The sequence below is a fragment of the Quercus suber genome, unplaced genomic scaffold, assembly GCF_002906115.3.
Source record: "Quercus suber isolate HL8 unplaced genomic scaffold, Cork oak 2.0 scaffold_18, whole genome shotgun sequence".
Lineage (NCBI taxonomy): Eukaryota > Viridiplantae > Streptophyta > Magnoliopsida > Fagales > Fagaceae > Quercus > Quercus suber.
The window spans coordinates 1,591,199-1,614,466 of record NW_027069483.1 but is presented as its reverse complement, the minus strand read 5'-3'; the positions used below and the strand labels follow the sequence as shown (position 1 = coordinate 1,614,466).

General features: G+C 35.3%; 3 protein-coding genes across 4 annotated transcripts; 2 read left to right on the top strand and 1 right to left on the bottom strand.

Annotated features, from left to right (window-relative positions):
- The first annotated feature begins 5,890 nt into the window (after window positions 1-5,890).
- Window positions 5,891-8,941, top strand: LOC112027415 (putative transcription elongation factor SPT5 homolog 1). The gene has a single exon (XM_024060087.2). The coding sequence runs from the start codon at window positions 5,999-6,001 to the stop codon at window positions 8,870-8,872; it is 2,874 nt and encodes a 957-aa protein (XP_023915855.2). The 5' UTR covers window positions 5,891-5,998; the 3' UTR covers window positions 8,873-8,941.
- An 871-nt stretch (window positions 8,942-9,812) lies between these two features.
- LOC112001453 (cytochrome b-c1 complex subunit 9, mitochondrial) lies at window positions 9,813-14,991 on the bottom strand. Of its 2 annotated transcripts, none has more exons than XM_065760790.1 (3): window positions 14,691-14,991; window positions 12,116-12,163; window positions 9,813-10,085 (listed from the first exon to the last, which is right to left on the bottom strand). In XM_065760790.1, exons 1-3 carry the CDS (start codon window positions 14,814-14,816, stop codon window positions 10,035-10,037), a joined length of 225 nt encoding a protein of 74 aa, XP_065616862.1. In that variant the 5' UTR covers window positions 14,817-14,991; the 3' UTR covers window positions 9,813-10,034. The 2 variants fall into 2 exon arrangements, with proteins under 2 accessions (XP_065616862.1, XP_023889380.1); XM_024033612.2 differs by lacking the exon at window positions 14,691-14,991 and adding an exon at window positions 12,911-13,202.
- Window positions 14,992-16,904: 1,913 nt separating this feature from the next.
- Window positions 16,905-22,696, top strand: LOC112027465 (protein CIA1). Its single transcript, XM_024060134.2, has 11 exons — window positions 16,905-17,377; window positions 17,477-17,623; window positions 17,696-17,914; window positions 18,012-18,070; window positions 18,176-18,241; window positions 18,343-18,414; window positions 19,585-19,647; window positions 20,530-20,599; window positions 21,719-21,802; window positions 22,098-22,170; window positions 22,277-22,696. The coding sequence occupies exons 1-11, from the start codon at window positions 17,162-17,164 to the stop codon at window positions 22,288-22,290; spliced, it is 1,083 nt and encodes a 360-aa protein (XP_023915902.1). The 5' UTR covers window positions 16,905-17,161; the 3' UTR covers window positions 22,291-22,696.
- Window positions 22,697-23,268: the final 572 nt, after the last annotated feature.

The window sequence follows — 23,268 nt, the reverse complement described above, 5'->3', positions numbered from 1 at the left end:
ACCCTCAGAAAGACGAAGCGTTTCAGTGGCTCCGTCAAGCGTAGTTCTTCAACCCGATTTGGAGCTCAATGGTCTCCGTGAAGTTGCGCTTCTTCTCCTTCGCATTGTTCACCACTTGCGATATCACCTCCCTCAATGTATCGCTCTGGAGCTTACTCATCGCTATACACCTTTTTCAAATGCCTCTGCAAACAAAGATTATTTGTTAAACAATTTTTGGAGATCAAAGATGTTTATATAGAACTTCTGCAATGAATGTGAGATTGAGATTGAGACTGAGAGAGAGAGAGAGAGAGGGACCTGAAGAGAAGGGTTTTGGGAGGCGGTACAGAGAGTGAGCGAGGGCAGAAGAGAGGTATTAATTTGCGCATTTGGATCTTATAAATCAAAACCCTAGCCACGTCCCGAGGGTTCAAGAATACTATATTGTAAATTTGATCCTTTATATTTTGGATTATTTTGATTTTGACCCTTTATATTTAAAATTTAGATTTTCGTCCACAATAGACTCAGTAGCATAATGTGGTTGGAGCCAAATAGTAAGGACAAATATCATTTTTCAAATAATAAGAAACCAGTATATAACTTGTGCATATCTAATTATGTACGATATAGTTCAAAACCTCAAATTATACATCGTATAAGAGTTAAGCATTTTTTAAGCCATAGATATATATACATGAGTTTTACTCTCTCGTTTTTGTTTTTGTTTTTGTTTTTAATTTATTGAGTTTTTTATGGTTTATTTATATTAAACTCTTCGTATTTTGCATAACATTAACTCACTTAGAACTAAAATTAAAAAAATTTAAATACAACACATGGCACAAAATTAGACAAAAATTGGAATTCAATTTAAAATCTAATTAAATTTTTCTTAACTTTGACTTTAATTATATATATATATATATATTTATAGATTACACGTAATAAAGAAAAATATCATTCTCCTATTAGAGGTTGGAACCTAAAGCTTCAAACGTGTTCTGAGCTAAACTTTGTCTTTATTTTAATAAGAAATGTTATATTCACAATATTTCATAACAAATCTTAAGTGGCAGGTTGTTATTAGCTGTTATTGATGACATATAAATAATTACAATTGTGGATTTAAATTAGAACTAGTAACAATTTACCACCTAGAATTTATTGTGAAAATATTATTGATGTAACATTTCTCAATTTCAATAATTAATAAGTCATTTCTTTAATCATTTAATATTTTAACTTGAAATAAAAAAATAAATTAACAATCTTGATAATTAATAAAGCACAAGGTAAAATCACATTAATTTATATTGTCCTATGAAACATAAAAATAAAAATTTACATTGTGTGATACAAATATCTACTTAGTACAAGCATTTTATGTATGATGTTAGTTTAATTAAATTAGGACACAAAATTATGATAATGATCAAAATGATTTAAATAAAAATAATTTTTTATTTGAAAATTTTGAAAATAGAATTTTATTGAAATTAGGATTTATATATTTTTATACAATATAGAAATTATACTCTATTTTAATTTAAGTATAGTATATGTGTGTGAAATTCTATTTTGAAGACTTGAACTCTAACCATTGTTTCTTACCCCCACAATAACTTTATATTTGTAAAATGACCATCATGCTAAGAGTGTGAAGCTCCCTCCTGAATTAAAATTTTTTTAAACTTATATTATAGAGTTCTACTTAATTTTTTTTTTCTTTTATCATAAAATAAACTAATTTTTTTTTATAGGGAATAAAATCAACAATCTTAATAATTCATAATTCACAAGAAGAACATCAATATATGATGTTTGTCAAAAAAAAAAAAAAAAAAATTATTGTAGAATTTTTTTATATTTAAAATGAGAAGACACGTAAAAAAAAAAAAACTTGGAAACATGGATAAGATAACTAATTTACTTAGATTAGGACTGTGTAACAATTAGTATTTTATTTAAAATTTAAAATTATAGATAAAAAATAGTTTTAGGAAAAAATACACGCTATTTTTTTTTTTTTTTGGTTGGATAGAAACATTTTTTAACAATATATAATTGATTAGAATTTCACATAGGATAGGTGTTTCTTTAATTCCAAACCATATAATAATTTCTCTTATAGTTTAACTTCAATATGATTTGAAATTCTATGTCTAATAGAACTCTCCCAAGTCCTAACTTCCAAGTTTTTTGGATAAACATGCATCCTAAGCGATGAGCTTTACGTTTTGTTTTTTTTTTTTTTTTTAAACGTTAATTGTGATAATTTTTTTAATACATATCTTTTTCCTAATAATCCTATTTCTCTTTTAATTCCTAAATTTATTAGAAATCTAACATCTTCACAATTGAAAATTCTTTATATATACGGTTTTTTAAGTGTATTCTTATATATTTATATGCACAACTTCGTCATTTACGACTTTTAAAAAAATATATATATATATATATTTTGGAGATAGAAACACTACATATTGTTCTAATCAATTTTTTCTCTTCCATTATTAATAAGTCTGTATCTCTCCTTTTGTTTGCAGTAGAATACTTTATTAAAACCACACTATTACATGTATGTTTCTGTGGGGCCTGTTAGTTAAAAAGGTATAGTAATCCTCAGAAGTGGGCTCGGGGCCCAAAGGCCCAATCCGAGAACACGTAGTTATCCGAGGACAGCCTAAAATAGTTTTATTCTTATCAAATGGGTGGTATGAAAGAAACGAGTAGATATTATATACAGCGGCATAACACATGTTTGAGGACACCAAAGTCCGAGGTCAAGCTAACCTTCATGTTAGCGGAAAGACTCCGCCAAGTTGTATCTGAACTGGAAATTGGATATAGCTTAAGGGGGCGTCGGGGAAGGTAGCAAATATCTTCTAAAGGCTATCACCTCCACATTAAATGTTTTCCAACTAACGCTCTGGCCGCATTAATGTGGAGGTGATACCTAAACAGTAACTAAGCAGCTTTATGACCACTAAGCTGAAAGTTCCGGTAGGTACTGGATGGGACAGAAAGAAGCTCCCGGGATAAGAACTACACGTGTACGATGGAAACAGGGAAAAAACGGAGTATATAACATAGGAATGAAGAAAACAGAAGGGGGGGGAGAACAAAAGAAACAAAAAACAAAAGGAAGAAAAGAAAAAGAAAGAGAGAGACAAAAAGAGAGCCGAGGATAATTTTCCTCAGAGAGCGAACCGAAAATATCCCTCATTAATTGATGAGTAGAACCTTTCCTGAAAAACAGTACTAGTTCTTGGACCCATACTCTAAAAATTTATTGTTTGGGCTGGTTGGGCTGAAAACCCACTCATATTCAGGGTCAATCCAAATCGGGTCCCTACAATTGGCGCCGTCTGTGGGGAGAATTTGATCTGTTAAGAAGGAAGGGCAGGTGTGATACTCACGATGGAAGAGGGAGTACCGCAGCAACCGTTGGCGGGCCCGCAACAGGCAGATGCTAATCAATTTTTTTTTCTTTTTTTTTGTGGGACATTTGCCTCTTCCTTTATTTTATTTTTTTTTCTTTTGATTTCCTGGGACAGTGATTTGTAGACGTGATTTTTATTTTCTTGATATGATTTTTATTTTTTAATAAATTTGGGTGATTTTTTTTTCTTGTTTATCACTTTTTTTTTTAACAATGGTAGTAAATTTATATAAACTCATTTTTTTCACCCATCAACTCTCCATTACTAACCAAACAAAAAGGAGGGAAATTAAAATATTTTCTATCTTCCCATTTTTTCACCTCTCCAACCAAATGGACTCTAAATCTCTAAGAGGAAGACTTACATACATATATACTTAAATTATGCTAAAGTAAAATTTCTATCTTGTATAAAATAAAATAAAAAGACATTCATTATATTAAATTTATAATGTTGTTTATTGCTTTTAGTTTAAAGATCATTTGTTTATTAGCCTTTATTACTTTTTAGGTTATACATATTTGTAGGGATCCGATTTGGATTGACCCTGAATATGAGTGGGTTTTCAGCCAACCAGCCCAAACATAAATTTTTAGAGTATGGGTCCAAGAACTAGTGCTGTTTTTCAGGAAAGGTTCTACTCATCAATTAATGAGGGATNTTCTGTCTGAGTAGGCTTTTAGGTTTCCCTTCTCGCATAGACATGGATAAGTAGCGACCCCAAGGGTTGAACAACCCTTCTACAGGTAATAAAGCGAGCGCCAAAGGCCTGAGTGAGCTTCTCAAAAGAGTCAATAGTATTAGTTCTCAAGCCATTAAACCATCTCATTGCCACCGGCCCAGGCTAGACGGGAAAACCTTACACATCAAGGCTTCGTCCCTGCATGAATAGCCATTCTCTGGCTGTAGTGGCTAACATGTTCCACTGGGTCTGTTCGACCATTATAAATGGTGAACACAGGCTGGTGGAATCGTCGAGGGAGACTAGCGTCTCAATATGTCGTGTGAAAGGCGACTTAGAGACCTGATTCAAAGCCTTGTTCAAGGCATCATTCCCCTGACCCTGGCGAGTCGAACTTTTACTTCTTCGCCTACGGTGGTGTTCTTCCTCGCACGAAAAAGACTCACTGGGGAGTTCTCGACCTCTGCCTGTAACTGGTGTCATCCGACTCCTCAGAAGAGTGCTTAGAGTTATGAGCCTTACGCCTTCGTCGTTCATATCGCAACTCCCTCTTCAACTTGTTGATCTCATGCTGCAAATTCCTCCACTCTTTACAGGGGAAACATGGCCTTTCCCCCGGAGCGGCTTCTATCTGTATGGGTTGTAGGGTACTTCCCTCATGATCCTCCCCTTGTTCGTATCTACCAACGGATCGCCGTGCTGAGAGCCCCTAGACTCTGCTTTGAAAAAAAAAAAGAAAGAAAAAAGAGCCAACGTCCCCCCCAGCCCGCCAAAAAAAATGTCAACGTTTGCCCAAAAATATAAAAAGAATCATTGTTGCCTAGGAAAAAATAATTAAAAAAAAAGCCAACATTGTCCAGGAAAGCAATTGGGGCATTTTTGTTTATATAACAAATCACACTCTCTTCCCCATTTTCTTCTCATCTTAGAGAGAAAAACATTTTGGTGAGTTCGGAGATTTTCTCTTTTCCTCTCTCTTAACCAAACACCTTCTAAAAAGTTTTTGCTCCTCATTTTCTCTCCAAAATTTTCTATCAACTCTATTTCATGAGAAATTATAGAGTTCTCTAGTTGGTGGACCACGTCACTCGTCCACTATTTCACTAAAAAACTTTCACTTGTTTAAAATTGTCGAGTCAGTAATTAATATCTGTTTAAAAATTTTTCTAACTAACAATTTTAAACAAGTGGCAGTTTTTTAGTGAAATGGTAGATCACGTCACTTGTCCACCATGTAAATCTTATAATTTATCTTATTTCACTTCCAAACAAACACGCTCTTAAACCCTAGTCCTTACTTTTCATATATTACAAGAATTTATACTTGTAAAGTAATTATCGCACCAAAAATATGATTATTCAAGAAAATCTTAACAATGCCTTGTGACAGTGAGCCCTAAAAAGTAACACATGTAATTTGATTAAAAAGATTTAGTTTATTTATAAATCTATTATTTTGAGATCAGATTAAACAGAATTATTAAATTATATAATAAGAATAAACCCTCTAAAAATATATATAATAAGACTAAACCCTTAAATAAAGAAATAGATAAAAAGAAAAAGAGAAAAGGAAACCTGCTAACCTTTTCCGTTTTCTAAGAATAAACCCTTTAAAAAAATATATAATAAGACAAAACCCTTAAGTAAATAAATAAAAAGAAAAAGGAAAAAGAAAAAGAAAAAGAAAAAGGAAACCGACTAACCTTTTCCGTTTACTACTTTACTTGCACCCCAAGCCCAATTTCCTATATAAATACGGCCTCCCTCCTCTTTCTATAAAACCTAGAGTTTCCTGATAAAAAAAAAAAAACCTAGGGTTTCACTCTGAAAACCCACAAAGTTTTTACGAGAGAGAGAGACAGTCGAAAAGAGACATATAGAAGAGATGTCGCGCCGTCATCACAGAGAAGAGTACGAGGAGGAGCAGGAAGAGAGAGCCAAATCGAGCAGGAAGCGCCCCAGATCGGCATTCATAGACGATGTTGCCGAGGAGGATGATGATGAAGAAGATGACGACGACGACGACGACGACGATGACGATTTTGATGGTGGCAATGGCCAGAAGCAACAGAAGAAGAAGAAGAGCAGCGGCTTACGATACATAGATGACGAGGCACAGGTCGACACTGATGAGGAAGAAGAAGAAGAGGAGGATGGCGAGGATGACTTCATTGATGGCGGTGCAGATCTTCAAGATGATGGCGGTGATGATGATCGTCGTAGACGAATGTATCGTCGCCCATTACTGCCACGAGAAGATGAAGAACAAGAAGAAGATGTTGAGGCTCTTGAGAAGAGAATCCAAGAGAGATATGCTTTGCGCGAAGAGTATGAAGGAGATGAAGAAGGTGAAGTAGAGCATCAATATTATTTGCCTTCTGTTAAAGACCCGAAGCTGTGGATGGTGAAGTGTGCGATAGGCCATGAGCAAGAAGTGGTTGTTTGCTTGATGCAAAAGGGTATTGATAAAGGGTCTGAATTGAATATAAGGTCTGCAATTGCTCTTGATCATCTCAAAGGTTATGTCTATGTTGAAGCTGACAAAGAAGCCCATGTTAAGGAGGCTTGCAAAGGTTTGCGCAATATATTTGCTTCCCAGAAAGGAATGCCTAAGCTTGTTCCTATCAAAGAGATGACTGATGTTCTTACTGTTGAGAACAAAGCAAAAGCAATGGATCTTTGTTGGGTCAGAATCAAGAATGGGACATATAAAGGAGATCTTGCGAAGGTGGTGAATGTTGATAATGTGAGGCAAAGAGTTACTGTGAAATTGATTCCAAGGATAGACTTGCAGGCTCTTGCTGTTGGAAACAAATCGGTTTCGAAGGGTAGAGGTGTTGTTGTTCCTCCTCCACGTTTTATGAACATTGATGAGGCTAGAGAACTGAATATTACTGTAAAGCGCGGTCGAGATCCAATGACTGGAGATTATTTTGACAAAATTGATGCCATGATGTTTAAAGATGGTTTCTTGTACAAAAAGGTATCGATGAAATCAATCAGCTCTCAAAATATAAAGCCTACTTTGGATGAAGTTGAAAAGTTTGGTGATATAGAAGCCAATTTATCAACTTTATTTGCAAATAGAAAGAAAGGGCATTTTGTGAAGGGTGATGCAGTTATTGTTGTCAAGGGAGATCTCAAGAACTTGAAAGGATGGGTTGAGAAAGTTGAGGAAGACAATGTTCACATCAGACCAGATATGAAGGGCCTTCCTAAAACTATTTCTGTGAATGAAAAAGAGCTTTGTAAGTGTTTCGAACCTGGGAATCATGTCAAAGTTGTCTCTGGTACAGTAGAAGGTACAACTGGTATGGTTGTTAAGGTAGAGCAACATGTCCTCGTAATTTTGTCTGATACAAATAAGGAACACATTCGTGTATTTGCTGACACTGTTGTGGAAAGCTCTGAGGTAATTACTTCTGGTACTCTCACAAGAATTGGGGACTACGAGATTCATGATCTAGTGCTTCTAAATAATAAGAGCTTTGGTGTAATAATTGGCATAGAAAGTACTGAAGCTTGTCGAGTTCTCATGGGAGTTCCTGACATACATGGTCAGGTCTCTCTTGTGAAATTGAGAGAGATCAAATTCAAGATTGATAAGAAAATCAGTGTGCAAGATCAGAATCAGAATACAGTAGCTACAAAAGATGTTGTGAAGATCGTTTCGGGTCCTTGCAAAGGGAAACAAGGCCCTGTGCAACATATATATGGAGGAGTCTTGTTCATCTATGATCGCCATCACCTTGAGCATGCTGGCTTTATTTGTGCTAAAGCCAATTGTTGTGTTATTGCTGGAGGATCACGTGCCAATGGTGCTAGAAATTATGGTGCTCCACCTCGCAGTAATCCTCAATTGTCAAATAGATTTTCTCGAGGGCATGATGATTTGGTTGGTAAAAGAGTGATGATCCGGCAGCCTCTTTACAAAGGCTGCCATGGGATTGTCAAAGAAGTAACGGGCTCATTAGTTCGGGTTGAATTGGAGTCCCAGACTAAAGTTGTCACAGTTGATCGCAAATTTATCTCTGAAAAAAGGAATGTGGTTGATTATAATTCTACCCCATATCGCGGGAGTGAGACTCCAATGCATCCTTCTCGAACTCCTATGAGGGATAATATTCCTGGAACAACACCAATTCATGATGGCATGAGAACACCTATGCGTGATCGAGCATGGAATCCTTATACACCTATGCGTGATCAAGCATGGAATCCTTATACACCGAGTACTCCACAGTATCAACCTGGAATCACTCCACAGTATCAACCAGGAAGTCCTTCACATACATATGATAGTAGTTCTTCTCCTTATGTCAATGCTCCTAGCCCTTACTTGCCTTCAACTCCAAATTCAGCTTCCTATCTTCCAAGCACTCCTGAAACTGGTGGTCTGGATACAATGTCTCCTGTTATAGGTGGTGACAATGAAGGACCATACTTCATGCCAGACATAGTGGTAAATGTTCGCAGGTTGGGAGAGAAAGAATCTGCTGTTGGAATTGTTAGAGAGGTGCTTATGGATGGGTCTTGTAGGATTGTTCTTAGCGAAAATGGTGAAACCATGACAGCTCTTCCTGATGAAATGGGCGTAGTGGCACCAAGGAAAAACGACAAGGTCAAAATTATGGCTGGTGTGCATCGTGGTACTACTGGAAAGTTGATTGGTGTGGATGGCAGTGACGGAATTGTGAAGGTGGATGACTCTCGTGACGTTAAGATTATAGAATTGATTCTTTTGGCAAAACTAACATAGCCATAATTTAACTTTCGTACACCGTAAAAATTGATTATTAAATTTGTATAAAAGATTTAAATATGATTCAACTTTTAGCTTAAGTTTTTAATTTTGTTTTTTTATTTGTATTGAAATAAGTATTTTAATTTTGTTCTTTTTTATTTGTATTGAAAAAAGTATGAATAAAAAAAAGTTTAGAAGTGTGTTCAAATTTTTTGTTATGTGAAAAAAAATAAAAATAAAAGGTTGATAAATGGTTAATTTGACCTGTAAGAGACCAAATAACTAGGTCAATGTCAAAGTGGATTCTAATTAGCTTAACAGATAAAATCTTTGATTGTCGAATAAGAGATCTTTGGTCCAATCTGCTTATGCCAAAAACCCTTGGTCAGTATCATCAAAATCACAACTTGTTTTAGACTAATAATTTTGTCATCCAAACACAATCAACCCGACCAATTTGTTAGGTTTAACTTTCGATCATATTGAACATTTTGAGATAATTTGGCTAATTTCTTGTTTTGGGATTTCTTTAGTCACTTTAGAATAATCATATTGATAATTTACTGTAAAATTGTGCATAAATAAATAAACCAAACATCGTTATTTCACATTACTAAACATTATCCTAGTAATGTGAGTGTTGCATTACAATGATCCAAATGCCCCCTAACAACTTTCCCTTCTCTTTAATTGATAAAAAAAAAAATAATAATAATAAAAAATTGTCCCCCCTTCTATTATCTTTAAATCAAACACCTGATTTTGTCTTCACGTCGCAATCGGTTTCTGTTTTTTTCTTTTTCTTTTTCTTTTTCTTTTTATTTTAAAGAGTTCAGAGGATACAAAACATTCATATAAATATGGGTTCCACAAATTTCCCTTCATTTTATAGTAAAATCAGCATCATTATCATATCAATCATAAGCAGATCACCTGATAAGAAACTGAGACAGTCAACGGAAAAATACAATGTTCTCATAGAAATCATTGTAGCCATCCTGAATTTATACCAATTCAATACTTCCAAAAAAGCCAAAACTATGCTTGGAAAAGATGTCTAATGCGCGCAAGCATATTACACTTATTGCAAACATGCAAATACTACCTAAGCACATAAATGCTTCAAATTGCCAAAGGTATGGGACTTGAAAAACGCCAAGTAGAGGTATTTAAAAAATCATTCTTCTGCAGGCCTTTGACCCAAAACTGGAATGTCTTCGTAACGTTTCTGCAGTATAACAAGAAATCAAATCAAATATGGAGGAAAAACTAGTAAATACATTCAACAGCAATTATATGTTGCGTTATAACAGGTTATATTAACCGTCAAGCAGATTTTCTACTAGCACATGCTATTGAATACAAATTAATTGTCAACTGGATATACTTCAAATATATTTCCTTCAGTTTCAAATTTATCAATTTGGTAAGGTATTCTAATTCCTAGGTACAGCTGGTTAGATTCTCCACTTAAGAGTTGGCCATGTAAGTTTAAGCGCCTGCTCAAGCTTAATGCATCTGATCTTATTGCTTCACCACATGAAGCCTCCATATTCAAGTTTCAATTATACACTGATGCACATAAATTCAAGCCAATAGATAACTAATAGCAGGCAGCATTACAATAAGACTAGTGAAGTAAACAGAGCATTATATGATACTATAGATGAGAAATTATAACTACTGCACAAGTGTTTCTGGCCTGCATAGTAGTATAGAACTTCAACTTTGCCAATTAGAGGTATATAATACCATACCCAAACATTAATTTGGCACATGTCAGATGACACCAAAGGTATTTAGGAGCTTGAAAAGGCGTTTGCAAGTAGATTATGAGTTTATGACTTGTATTTTATTATGCTTTTCGGAATTAAATAGCTCTAGTCAGACTTCTTATAAATTTTACTTAATTTTAATAGGGGCAATCTTGCAATTTTCTGGTTTACATGCATTGGTTATACTAATGGTCCACTGAGTCTTATTTTTTTTATTTTTGTTTTAGTTTAGTTATTTAGTTTGAGCTTCATAGTAGAACCCCTCTTATTAGGGTTTCAAGAAGTCCATATTTTGGGGTAATTACACTTTATTACCATAAATTATATCCCAATTTACACTTTGCAGTTAGCACCCTAAACTTTCAGAATGCATGGTTAGCACCCTAAACTATAATATGTTACACTTAGAAAAAAAAAACTTGACGTGGCAATAATTTATTGGAGGGTACAAATAGTAGGTTTTACACCATAACCTACAAACAGTCTAATTTGTTCTTGGGTTACTGTTCACATTCCTAGAGTGGCAACTCAGTTTCCCCTTTGTTTCATCCTCAGATCCTATTATTCCTTTTTACCATTAAAATTTTATTTCCTTCTATTTTCCAACCCCTTTCCATCAATAAACCCCTAATCTATGCCATACCAAATCCAATAAACCCACTGCCATGTAAATTCCAGCAATCTAAATCTGTCAATTCAACCTTTGTGCTGCTGTCTTACGTCATATCTACTTTATCAAATTCACATCTAAGGAAAATTTTATTTCCTTCTTCCAAGCTAACACTGCACACAAGTCTAACAAGTCTAAAACTTAAATCATTTTTATCCATTGCAAATAGAATAAGGGAAATAAAACAATTTGCAATAACAAGGCCGAAACTGATAGGATTCAAGTGAATCACAAAGATCAGGGTCAGATCCTACTATACTTTAATATTCAATAATATGATCTGAACTTGAATTGTATTAAAATTTGAAACCCAATTCAGATTGGCTTGTCAACAAAGATCTAATCATGACCATCCTGATGTACAACCAAGGGCTTGAGTATCCAAACATTTGCAAGAACTCAACCTAATCAAGACATGCAAAACCTCTGACCATACAGCAAAAATCAATCATATAACGAGACAAAAAACAGAATGTGAGTGAAATCAATGCAATCAATAAATAAAAGGTTTACGATTCTATCTTGTACGATGTTCTGTACCTAACAGAAATCTATACAAACTTGTCAGCAGATGGCATTAGCAAGTCTAACTCATTTCAAACAGAACAGCTCAACCATAGCAGGTCCAGAAGAAAGGGAAAAAAAAGCATAATTTCTTAAGCCCACATATCTTCATATAGCACACAAATAGAATTTTGATATAAAATAGCCAGATAACTATAAAGCTTTTAATGCAGTGTAAAACTCAACAGTGTGTAAGAGCAAGCAAACAAACCATAAATGTAAATTCTATTATAGTAATAGATGACATACCCCAACATTGTTCATTTCCCAGAGTTTATGAACTCCATAATCCACAGCCTGCACCCAGTTATGAAAATATTAGAAGACTTCTCATATAATTCTTCTTTTAATAACCGACAATAAAGAAGCAAATAAAATTTTAGCGATAACATCGAACGGGACACTCTAATTACCCAGTACCCAAAAACTTCAGTATGAGAATCAATGTAATCCAACCCTCTTAATAAAGCTTCTATTTCAATCCCCACAAGACCTTCATTCCCCAGTAATCTATTTATTTACTAACAATATGTGCAGCGCAAAAACCACATTTTTTATTGGGACAATAATTATCTTATATGGTATGTACAACTTCTCTCTCATGACATGTGGATTCGACTGGGTGATGCATATATCTGATGCATGAGATACTTTTTCGTTATTCACACACCCATGGGGTTTCAAAGCCATGACCTCACTCTCCGCCATGCTTTTTACAAGGGGAGAGCTCATTGGCACAAAGTGATACTAAAATTTTTGAATCTGAAACGTACCATAACCTATCACTACAGCAACCAAAAAATAAATCTCAACTTGACTGTTGAGAAATATATTAGCCTTCAAAGGTAATATCCAGTAATTTCTTATAGTCCAATCTAATGGGTTTCAAAAAAAAAAATAAAAAAAAATTACGCAACCATGCTATGCATCTGAACTCAAAGCTAGACCTATCAAAGTCAAAGAATATCATTTTCCTAGTCTTTCCAATCAGATTTCTCAGCAGAAAAAAAATGAAATTGAAATGCGGAAATTGAAAAAACTGACCCTTTCTCCGAAGTAAGCGCCGACGACGACGAAGGTGACGTAGATGGAGTTGCGGCGCATGAGCACCTTGTAAAGCCCTTCAAAGATGCCTCCTCCGGCGGTGCTTCTTCTAGCAGCTGAATCCATGGCGGTTTTGGCTTTGCTGCTGGGTCTCTCCTTTGCTCTCGTTTCTGAATCTTTGATCTTGTTCGCTAGGGTTCGGTGAGAGCTCTAGCTCGCTCGGCCTTGATTCGATGAATGAAATGGATGGGGAATTTGGGAGGTTGATTTAGTAATTGTCAGTCAGCGTTTCTGGTTTGGAGAGAGATGGACCGGTTTATGATGAGAATATTCTTCTGGGCCGGGCTTATTGGGCTTTCTTGTTGAACATTTTGGGATGTCATTAACTTTTTATCTTGTTGTGGGTTTTTTTTTTTGGACAAAGTTTAGCTACAAAATTGGTTTAATATTCAATAATATGATCTGAACTTGAATTGTATTAAAATTTGAAACCCAATTCAGATTGGCTTGTCAACAAAGATCTAATCATGACCATCCTGATGTACAACCAAGGGCTTGAGTATCCAAACATTTGCAAGAACTCAACCTAATCAAGACATGCAAAACCTCTGACCATACAGCAAAAATCAATCATATAACGAGACAAAAAACAGAATGTGAGTGAAATCAATGCAATCAATAAATAAAAGGTTTACGATTCTATCTTGTACGATGTTCTGTACCTAACAGAAATCTATACAAATTTGTCAGCAGATGGCATTAGCAAGTCTAACTCATTTCAAACAGAACAGCTCAACCATAGCAGGTCCAGAAGAAAGGAAAGAAAAGCATAATTTCTTAAGCCCACGTATCTTCATATAGCACACAAATAGAATTTTGATATAAAATAGAATTATAAAGCTTTTAATGCAGTGTAAAACTCAACAGTGTGTAAGAGCAAGCAAGCAAACAAACCATAAATGTAAATTCTATTATAGTAATAGATGACATACCCCAACATTGTTCATTTCCCAGAGTTTATGAACTCCATAATCCACAGCCTGCATCCAGTTATGAAAATATTAGAAGACTTCTCATATAATTCTTCTTTTAATAACCGACAATACAGAAGCAAATAAAATTTTAGCAATAACATCAAACGGGACACTCTAATTACCCAGTACCCAAAAACTTCAGTATGAGATTCAATGTAATCCAACCCTCTTAAAGCTTCTATTTCAATCCCCACAAATGACAAAAAATGACCTTCATTTCCCAGTAATCTATTTATTTACTAACAATATGTGCAGCGCAAAAACCACATTTTTTATTGGGACAATAATTATCTTATATGGTATGTACAACTCCTCTCTCATGACATGTGGATTCGACTGGGTGATGTATATATCTGATGCATGAGATACTTTTTCGTTATTCACACACCCATGGGGTTTCGAAGCCATGACCTCACTCTCCGCCTTGCGCTCATTGGAACAAAGTGATACTAAAAATTTTGAATCTGAAACGTACCATAACCTATCACTACAGCAACCAAAAAATAAATCTCAACTTGACTGTTGGGAAAGATATTAGCTTTCAAAGGTGATATTCAGTAATTTCTTATAGTCCAATCTAATGGGTTTCAAAAAAAAAAAAAAAAGTTACGCAACCATGTTAGGGATCTGAACTCAAAGCTAGACCTATCATCAAAGTCAAAGAATATCATTTTCCTAGTCTTTCCAATCAGATTTCTCAGCAGAAAAAAAAATGAAATTGAAATGCGGAAATTGAAAAAACTGACCCTTTCTCCGAAGTAAGCGCCTACGACGACGAAGGTGACGTAGATGGAGTTGCGGCGCATGAGCACCTTGTAAAGCCCTTCGAAGATGCCTCCTCCGGCGGTGCTTCTTCTAGCAGCTGAATCCATGGCGATTTTGGCTTTGCTGCTGGGTCTCTCTTTTGCTCTCGTTTCTGAATCTTTGATCTTGTTCGCTAGGGTTCGGTGAGAGCTCTAGCTCGCTCGGCCTTGATTCGATGAATGAAATGGAGAATTGGGGAATTTGGGAGGTTGATTTAGTAATTGTCACAGTCAGCGTTTCTGGTTTGGAGAGAGATGGACCGGTTTATGATGAGAATATTCTTCTGGGCCGGGCTTATTGGGCTTTCCTGTTGAACATTTTGGAATGTCATTAACTTTTTATCTTGTTGTGGGTGGGTATTTTTCTTTTTCTTTTTTGATGAATAAAGATGTATGTTAAGAAGAAAGAAGGGATGACCCATCCACATTTCTAGTTTCTAGGAGGAAAACCAATGAGGAAGAAAAGAGATGTTAATGGGCTTATCCTATCAATTATTTTGTTTGGCAATTTAATAAGAATAAATTGATAGCAAAAGGAAATAAAATTGAATGAATATTCCCTCTCAAACATCCCTTTCAAAAGTGAAGGGTGTTTGTTGATGTGTTCAGTCATTTTATTTAGGAGGCAAGGGTGATGGGGAGAAAATTTTAACACTACAAACAAGGTTGGCTTTCCAAAAAAATGAGGCTCTATTATTGCAAATGGTTCGATCGCGAGAGGATTTTGTCACAAGAGAAAAGGCAAGAAGGGGTTGAAAAATGATGGATCGTAGTGGTGATGATTCAAGAGAGATGAATCGAATTTCTTACTGTTTATTTATGAAGATGCTATTTAAGTAGTTTTAAAATTATTCCTTTATCAAAACAATTTTTTTTTTTTAACATTACAATTATAATTATTTTTTAAATGAAATTATGTCATTTAAGAACTTTTCTTTTTATTAGTTTTTATATCCATAATAAGGGCCAGGTGGTTGATTTTGTGTTCGTGCCTACATTTTGAAGATATTATAGATCATCGAACTGATGTCCATCAATTTCTTCTCTTTTTCTTTTGATGGGTTGAAGCCGATTTCAAATGGTTTGGTCAATATCAGTCATTGGATAAACACCCCTAATCAAAAGTGGGAGAACCACAAATTTTTTTTTTTTAATGAAATAAAGGTGAAATACTACTTTATTATATAAACTCCTAAACACACTTTAGTTTCCAACCTCAATTTATAATAATAATTAAAAAAAAAATCACCTTATGACCTAATCTGCCACAAGACTTGGGGGGAATATATGAAAGAAAATGCCAATGGGGTTGGTTCAGTTAGTAAGGCTTGAATGCTTCGCCCAAAAGACTTAGGTTCGAGTCCTACTGCCAGCAATTCTTCTTTGTAGGTAGCAATCTTAAGTCCAATGTAAGTCCTCTTTGAGGCCTGCAGTTTGCCCTGGCCCTGGCCCTGGTATGGAGGAGTTCAAATCTTCAGTCACATTATTTCTGCTTCACTATATACTTCACAAATAAAAATATGTCACGTGTCCATCTATTTTATTAAATACTAAATTTATGCCTTTTATTATTTCAATTTTCTAAAATAAATAAATAAATAACCCATCATATTTAGGAAATTGAAATAATAGAAGACATAAATTTAGTGCATTTAATAAAATAGATGAACATGTTGCATGTTTTAATTTGTGGAGCATATAATGGAGTAAGAAGAGTAGGATAGAAAATTTGGACTTGGCATGGAGTAGCCTCCCCTCACCTAAACTTATGTTTACCACAAAAAAAAAAAAAAAATAGTAAAAGAAAGAAGGGAGGGGTTTTTTGGAATATGGGAGAAAATTTTGCCAAATAGCATTATTTTAGAAAAATTTTAGGAAAGCAACACACTGATTAAACTATTTTGTAAGTTAAACTATTTTTGGAACTCAAGATTGAAAAACTCGAGTTTGGGTTGGAGCTCGAATTTGACAAACTCGAGTTTTACGAGTCTTCCAAGCTCGACTTCTAAAAATAGTCTAAATTACAAAATTGTCTCAAACTCATGCTATGCACCAAATTTTTTTCTAAAAAACTACTCCGCAAATTTCGCCTGAACATGGGCCTACGAGAAGAAAGGCAAAAAGAAAGCAGCCACCAACTCAATAAAAAGAACTCAAACAACAAACATATATAAACACGACACGAGTGCACCACGCTTCTCTAACCCTAAACTTCCGACGCGTCACCGCGCGTGCCAAACCCCACCACCAAATCAACGCGTCCTCGTCCTCGTCCTCACCACTCAGCACGGCACCGCACACAAACAAAACAAACCGAAGAAAAACAAATTTCCGGAAAAAAGTTTTCCCCCAAACCCCCAAATCTCAAAAACTTCTTTTTCACACACTCTTCACAGACTTATCACTCACTCTCAATGGAGTTTTACGAAGGAGCTTGCGAGCTGAAACTACTCCAAACTCTCGAAGGCCACACCGACAGAGTGTGGAGCCTCGCTTGGAACCCGGCCACCGGCACCGCCGAAACCCCTCTCGTCTTCGCCTCTTGCAGCGGCGACAAAACCGTTCGAATCTGGGAACAAAATCCTTCTCCCTCTTCTTCCTCTTCTTCCCATTCCTCTTGGAACTGCAAGGTTGGTAGTATTTCCTTATCTCCGTAACCAAACACACCCCCACCCACACACACAAACACTAAAACTAACTCTTTTTATCAAACTCGATAATTTAATCAGGCAGTTTTAGAAGACACGCACACGAGAACCGTCCGATCTTGCTCTTGGTCTCCATCAGGAAAATCACTAGCCGTTGCTAGCTTCGATGCCACCACTTCAATTTGGGAAAACGTTGGTGGCGATTTCGAATGTGTTTCCACATTAGAGGTAATAATAATAATTAAAAAAAAACTTTGTACATTGGTTGTGTAAATTGTGTACATTAACTAGCGTTTTTAGGGTCATGAGAATGAGGTGAAAAGCGTGTCTTGGAACGCGTCCGGGACGCTGCTCGCCACGTGTGGCCGGGATAAGTCGGTTTGGATTTGGGAAGTGCAGCCGGGGAACGAGTACGAGTGTGTTTCGGTTTTGCAAGGACATTCACAGGATGTTAAGATGGTTCTGTGGCATCCTACATTGGATGTTTTGTTCTCTTGTAGCTATGATAACACTGTTAAGGTAAAGTGTTTCTGCTTTTTTGTGTGTCTATGAATTGCCTATTTTGTGAAGAATATTCAGTTTTTGATTCCGTGTCGATTTGATCAATAACTCGTAGGTTTGGGCAGATGATGATGATGATTGGCAGTGTGTTCAGACTTTAGGTGAACCTAACAAGTAATCTACATTTGAATCCTTAACCTCTTTGTGTAATAGCGTATTTTTGTCTGAGTGCAAATATATATATGTAAGAGTGTTAATGATGTTTTAATGATATGTCAGTGGTCATTCTTCGACGGTTTGGGCACTTTCTTTCAACAAAACCGGAGATAAAATGGTCACATGTAGGTAGGTGAAATAATAGAGATGTGTCTGGCATTGGTGGGAAAATATGTTGTTTAAATTATAGTGGCAAGATAAATTGAAATGGTAATGCGCTATTTTTGCAGTGATGATCTTACTCTAAAGATATGGGAAATGGACAGCACAAGTATGCAATCTGCTGATGGCTATGCTCCTTGGTGAGGACTATGCTACCCTTATATGTATTAGCTATTTTTTTTTTTTGTTGGGGGCGGCAGAATTTGCGTTTGGTGTTGCACATTTAGGAACTTCTACAATACTGTTTGAGATATTCTATTAATGGGAGGGTACAGGGTATGTGTGTATGTATTTCCAACAGTTTGTGGAGGCCTTCAGCTCCTTCTATTCTTAAATATAAGATATATTTGATGGACTTTCTGTTAGCACCAAGCAATGAAGCAGGGACTAGAGAGCATGTGTAAAACCAATTTTCTCTAGGAATTCACTTGTTATATATGAATCTGAATCTCCATCCCTTCCACCATGTTGCCTTTTGATACTAATATTATGTCTAGGTGTGATTGGATTTATTTTCTTCTCGTCTGTGATAGGAAAAACCTAGTATTTTGAAGCTAGGTTGTTCTGAACTTCACAAACACACAGATGTGCATGGGTGTGACATCCCCCACTCTCCCCTAGGCTGTCCACACACACGCCACTGGGGGATGAGGATGTTCCACCGTCACTATTATTATGAACAAATTTGATGTTTGCTGAGTATAATATATTTCTTACAAGTTTATACTTTCAAGAGTAAGAAAATCAATGCTTGTAAAGGAAACAAGAAAGAAGGATATGGCTTATGCTGGATTTATTCATAATACTCAGTTGTATTAACTGTATAATTATTTATGTTCTCTTGTATACTTCCTCTGTACTTGAGTTGCATCCCATTAGTGCTTTTATAAATAAATACATTATTTGCTTAAAAGAAAAAAAAATCTGCAATTATATACATGGTTTGGGATATTAGTGAGTTATTCAGGATTTCAAGATTTTACTGTGAGGCCTAGAGGAGATGTTTTCATCTGATAATGTTTGTTTCATTTTTTTCCAAAATTATATACAAAAATAGCATAATCAATATTATCTTGATGCTTTTCCATAGGGACGAGTTATCTACTGTTGAACAGAAATTATGCAATGTCGTAATGCTGTTTGCATAATAACTGCTCCATTAACTATGTCATACATCACAAAGGAGTTGAAGTAAATTTATTTATTCTGTATTATTTGATAAAGCGGTGCTTATTGCCAAGTCTTTTACACTTTTATATCTGACTGCTTATTTGAACACTAATACAAGGTTCCTCCTTTTGGGTTTTCAGGAGACATCTCTGCACTATCACAGGTTATCATGATCGAACAATTTTCTCAGTTCATTGGTCAAGGTAGTGACAGTTGAACTTCACTGATAATTGTTTTACTTATATAAAAAAATGGTAGTGACAGTTGAAGTAATTACAAGAAAAAAAATTGTCCCATTTGTGGGTCTATTTACTTCTATTTTTGTAACCTTTGTCAGATTTAAACCCCATCTGCTCACCCTTTTAATGTTAAATTAGCATTACAAACGGCTCCACAGAAATCGTAAATAGTAAATTGTCTATATACTCTGCCATGATAGTATGGGTGTGACTGCACATGTTTTCTGCTGACTCAACCCCCACCTCACCCACAAAACACATACACAAACACAAGAAAAAGGGAATAAGGAGAGGCTAAGGAAAGCGTTTGTTTCTACACTTGCGTCATTAAGACATCAAATAGTGTTTATACCATTCCTAAACTCAAATGCTAAACTTGAGGGCTAGTCATATGCTTGGTCTGAAAAGCTTGATTTTTGTGTTGAAGGATATTAACTTATCACCATCATCCTATCCACCATCACAATTGTTTGGCCTCTTAAGAGTTCAAATAGCATATAAGAAAGATTAGATATTATATAATACTCAAGTTAACTTTAGCTAACATTCTTTCATATAAAAGAGGGGGGGTGGGGGGACTGTTGTATTGACTTAGCCCTCAATTTGGTTTGGTTACATTCATCTTATTCAATCAAAATATGTACAATGCTACATACATACATAAGTACATATATTTGTATGCCCATACATTATATGTGTGTGTATGTGGAGTGGGGTTTGAGTGAACTTAACAAAAGTTGTTCTTTCCTACATGAGGCAGTCGTACTCTTTCCTTTTATTTGTTTATTTTTCAAAAAAAAGTTGTCCCACCATGAGTTAATTATATTCTCTTTGTGAATATGACAGTGAGGGTATTATTGCAAGTGGAGCAGCTGATGACGCCATACGATTTTTTGTGGAGGACAAAGATGGTTTGGTATTCAATAATATCCCTTCACCTTTTTCATTACATGCTATTATTTATTGACATTATTACTGACAATGCCACATTATCATCATTGTTTCTAAAATGGATATAATTAATGGGCATTGATCTCCACTGTCCTGATACATATTAGCCTCCATGTGTGCTGAGGATTATTATTTTTATATTTTTAGGGGAGAAGATCCTCTAGATTATGTGATCTGAATATTTATTTCCCGCCCCCCCTTCATTGGGGGTGTTTATGCCAATGAGCTCAAGCTCAAATTGAATCTCCTTTCCTTGTTAAGAGTAAAGTGGAGGGTAGGTCGTGGGTTCACGATTCATTGGGTGCTTGTGTAACTTACTAATCAAAAATTGTTTGGGATGTTTATGTTAGTATCCCTGCAAAAACTTTATGATTTCTTGGAAGGTCCATGTATAGAACCCCTTGTGGATATGTCTGAGACATACATATAATGTGTTTTTTTTTATATATTTTTTAATATTTATATATATATATATATATAAATAAAAAATCAATAATAGAGATTAGTGTCAATTATTAGAACATGAAAAACTGTACCTGCAAGTGATATTCTTATTTAAATTAATTTTCTAGAATGAAACATATGTCCTTTGTAGAGATGAGCAACAGGGAACTTTCTTTGTCAATTTATTTTGTTGGAAGTCATGTCAGTTGGAGGAATGAGTTTAAAATTAACATCTTGATGACAACATTAATGTTTATCCACTTACACTAACACCTGCACAGAGGTTCTCTCATAGGTCTTTTAAAATGGAAGTGTGAAATTTTTATTGACCTTTTATGAAGTTTTCAAGGGGATTTTTGTACTTGAATTGTTTGACCCCTTGTACACGCCCTATGTACTAGGTGTTCCATTTTTGATATCAATAAAACCTATTACTTATCAGCAAAAAAAAAAAGTGGTTGGGGGGGGGGGGGGGGGGTGGGGGGGGTGGGATTTTATTCTAAGTCTGAGAAAACCAATTTAGCAGATTGTGTAGTGTAACCTTTAGAAATTCTTCGAAATTCTATATACCTGATTTTTTACTTATGGAGTTTGAAACTACCAATTGAGATTATCAACTCTATTGTTGCTTTTATTACAGGTCGATGGACCTTCGTATAAGTTGCTGCTGAAGGAGGAAAAGGCACATGGCATGGATATAAATTCAGTGCAATGGAGCCCTGGGGTAAGATTTCTTATTAGTAAATCTCAAGTGCAACCCTATTCACATGGCCACAAATTCTTCTTGAAATCCCATTCACATAGCTACAAAATCTTCTTCCCACATGATGAAATCCAGTGGGTAAATGGGTTATGGGTGCCCAAAATATACTAATAATTTCGTTGTTTGTGAACTAAAACATTTTCTTGATATTTTGATAGATCAGGTAACCAAATCTTGCCGTGCTTAAAAGGCATTCTATTCATCTGTTTACTGTTTTAGTCTCATTTATCTGTGTTGACATTTTCCTTTATATTAGGAAAAACAACTATTGGCTTCTGCAAGTGATGATGGTACGGTCAAGATATGGGAACTGGCTTCACTATGTACAGGTCAACATGTCTTGCCAAGCATAAAAATGTTCTATTTGTCAATTTACCATGGACATTTAAGTCTCATCAATCTGTAATAACTTTTTTTTTTTTGGTCAATCATCAGGAAATGGCTACTAGCTACTGCAAGTGATGATGGTATGATAAAGATATGGAAGCTAGGTTCACGAAACGGCTCCAACTTCTAATTATTATTTTTTGATACCAATTATGTCTGAGTGAGTGATTGTACAAATTCTACATTAATTGGAGTTTTGTGAAATATCAAGATAGTTTATTTAGCCAAGCCTTTTGGCTTAAATGGCATTAGTCCCCCTCAGTAAAAGGGGAAGCCAGGTTTCAAACTACTGTCATCTGGGTAGGGAGGGAGTCTATGCTATTGGATAAACCAGGGTAATTATGCCTAATACAAGAAAAGGTTAATTTCTGAAGGAAAATGTGGCTGTAATTACTGTCCAGCAGATTTGCTCTGCTCATTTGAACCATAAGTTGTTTATAAGATAATTTTGTCTCTGGCTTTACATTCTTCTCTTTCTCTCTGTGATTATTAGTTCAAAGCAAGTCCTGTGCATGTAATATTGAGTGCCTATGTATGAAATCTGGTTGTAGCTAGTGAAAGTCACGCCTTGCTAGTAAATCAGCATGCATGAAATTGCAGTATTACTGCTTTGCTAAGTGTGTTATTCGTTGCAACATTTGTTTGGGTGTCGAAGTATGAGCCTTAATAAAATAATCTACATTGCTGAGTCAACTACAGAGATTGGGCATTAATTTACTGACTAAAATTAGGTTCAGTTAGATACATGTGCTCTAGCTGATAGTTCTAAATTTCTAATCACTTCTACAACTCTCAAAAGTCACAACTACTCTTCAATTATCCTGGACCACACCCCATGCATAGTTTCTGGAGAGGTGAGGGAGGAGGGAAATGGAATTTACAGGCTTTTTCGATCAATGACTGGCGACTGGAAAGGGAACAGTAAGATCAGCTACAACCAGAAAAGGGAATAGAAAGATAAGCCTTGAACCGTTCGACTAATTATGATTGATTCGCTAAACATTCAAGATTCAAGATGACCTACTAAAAGAAGGAATGGC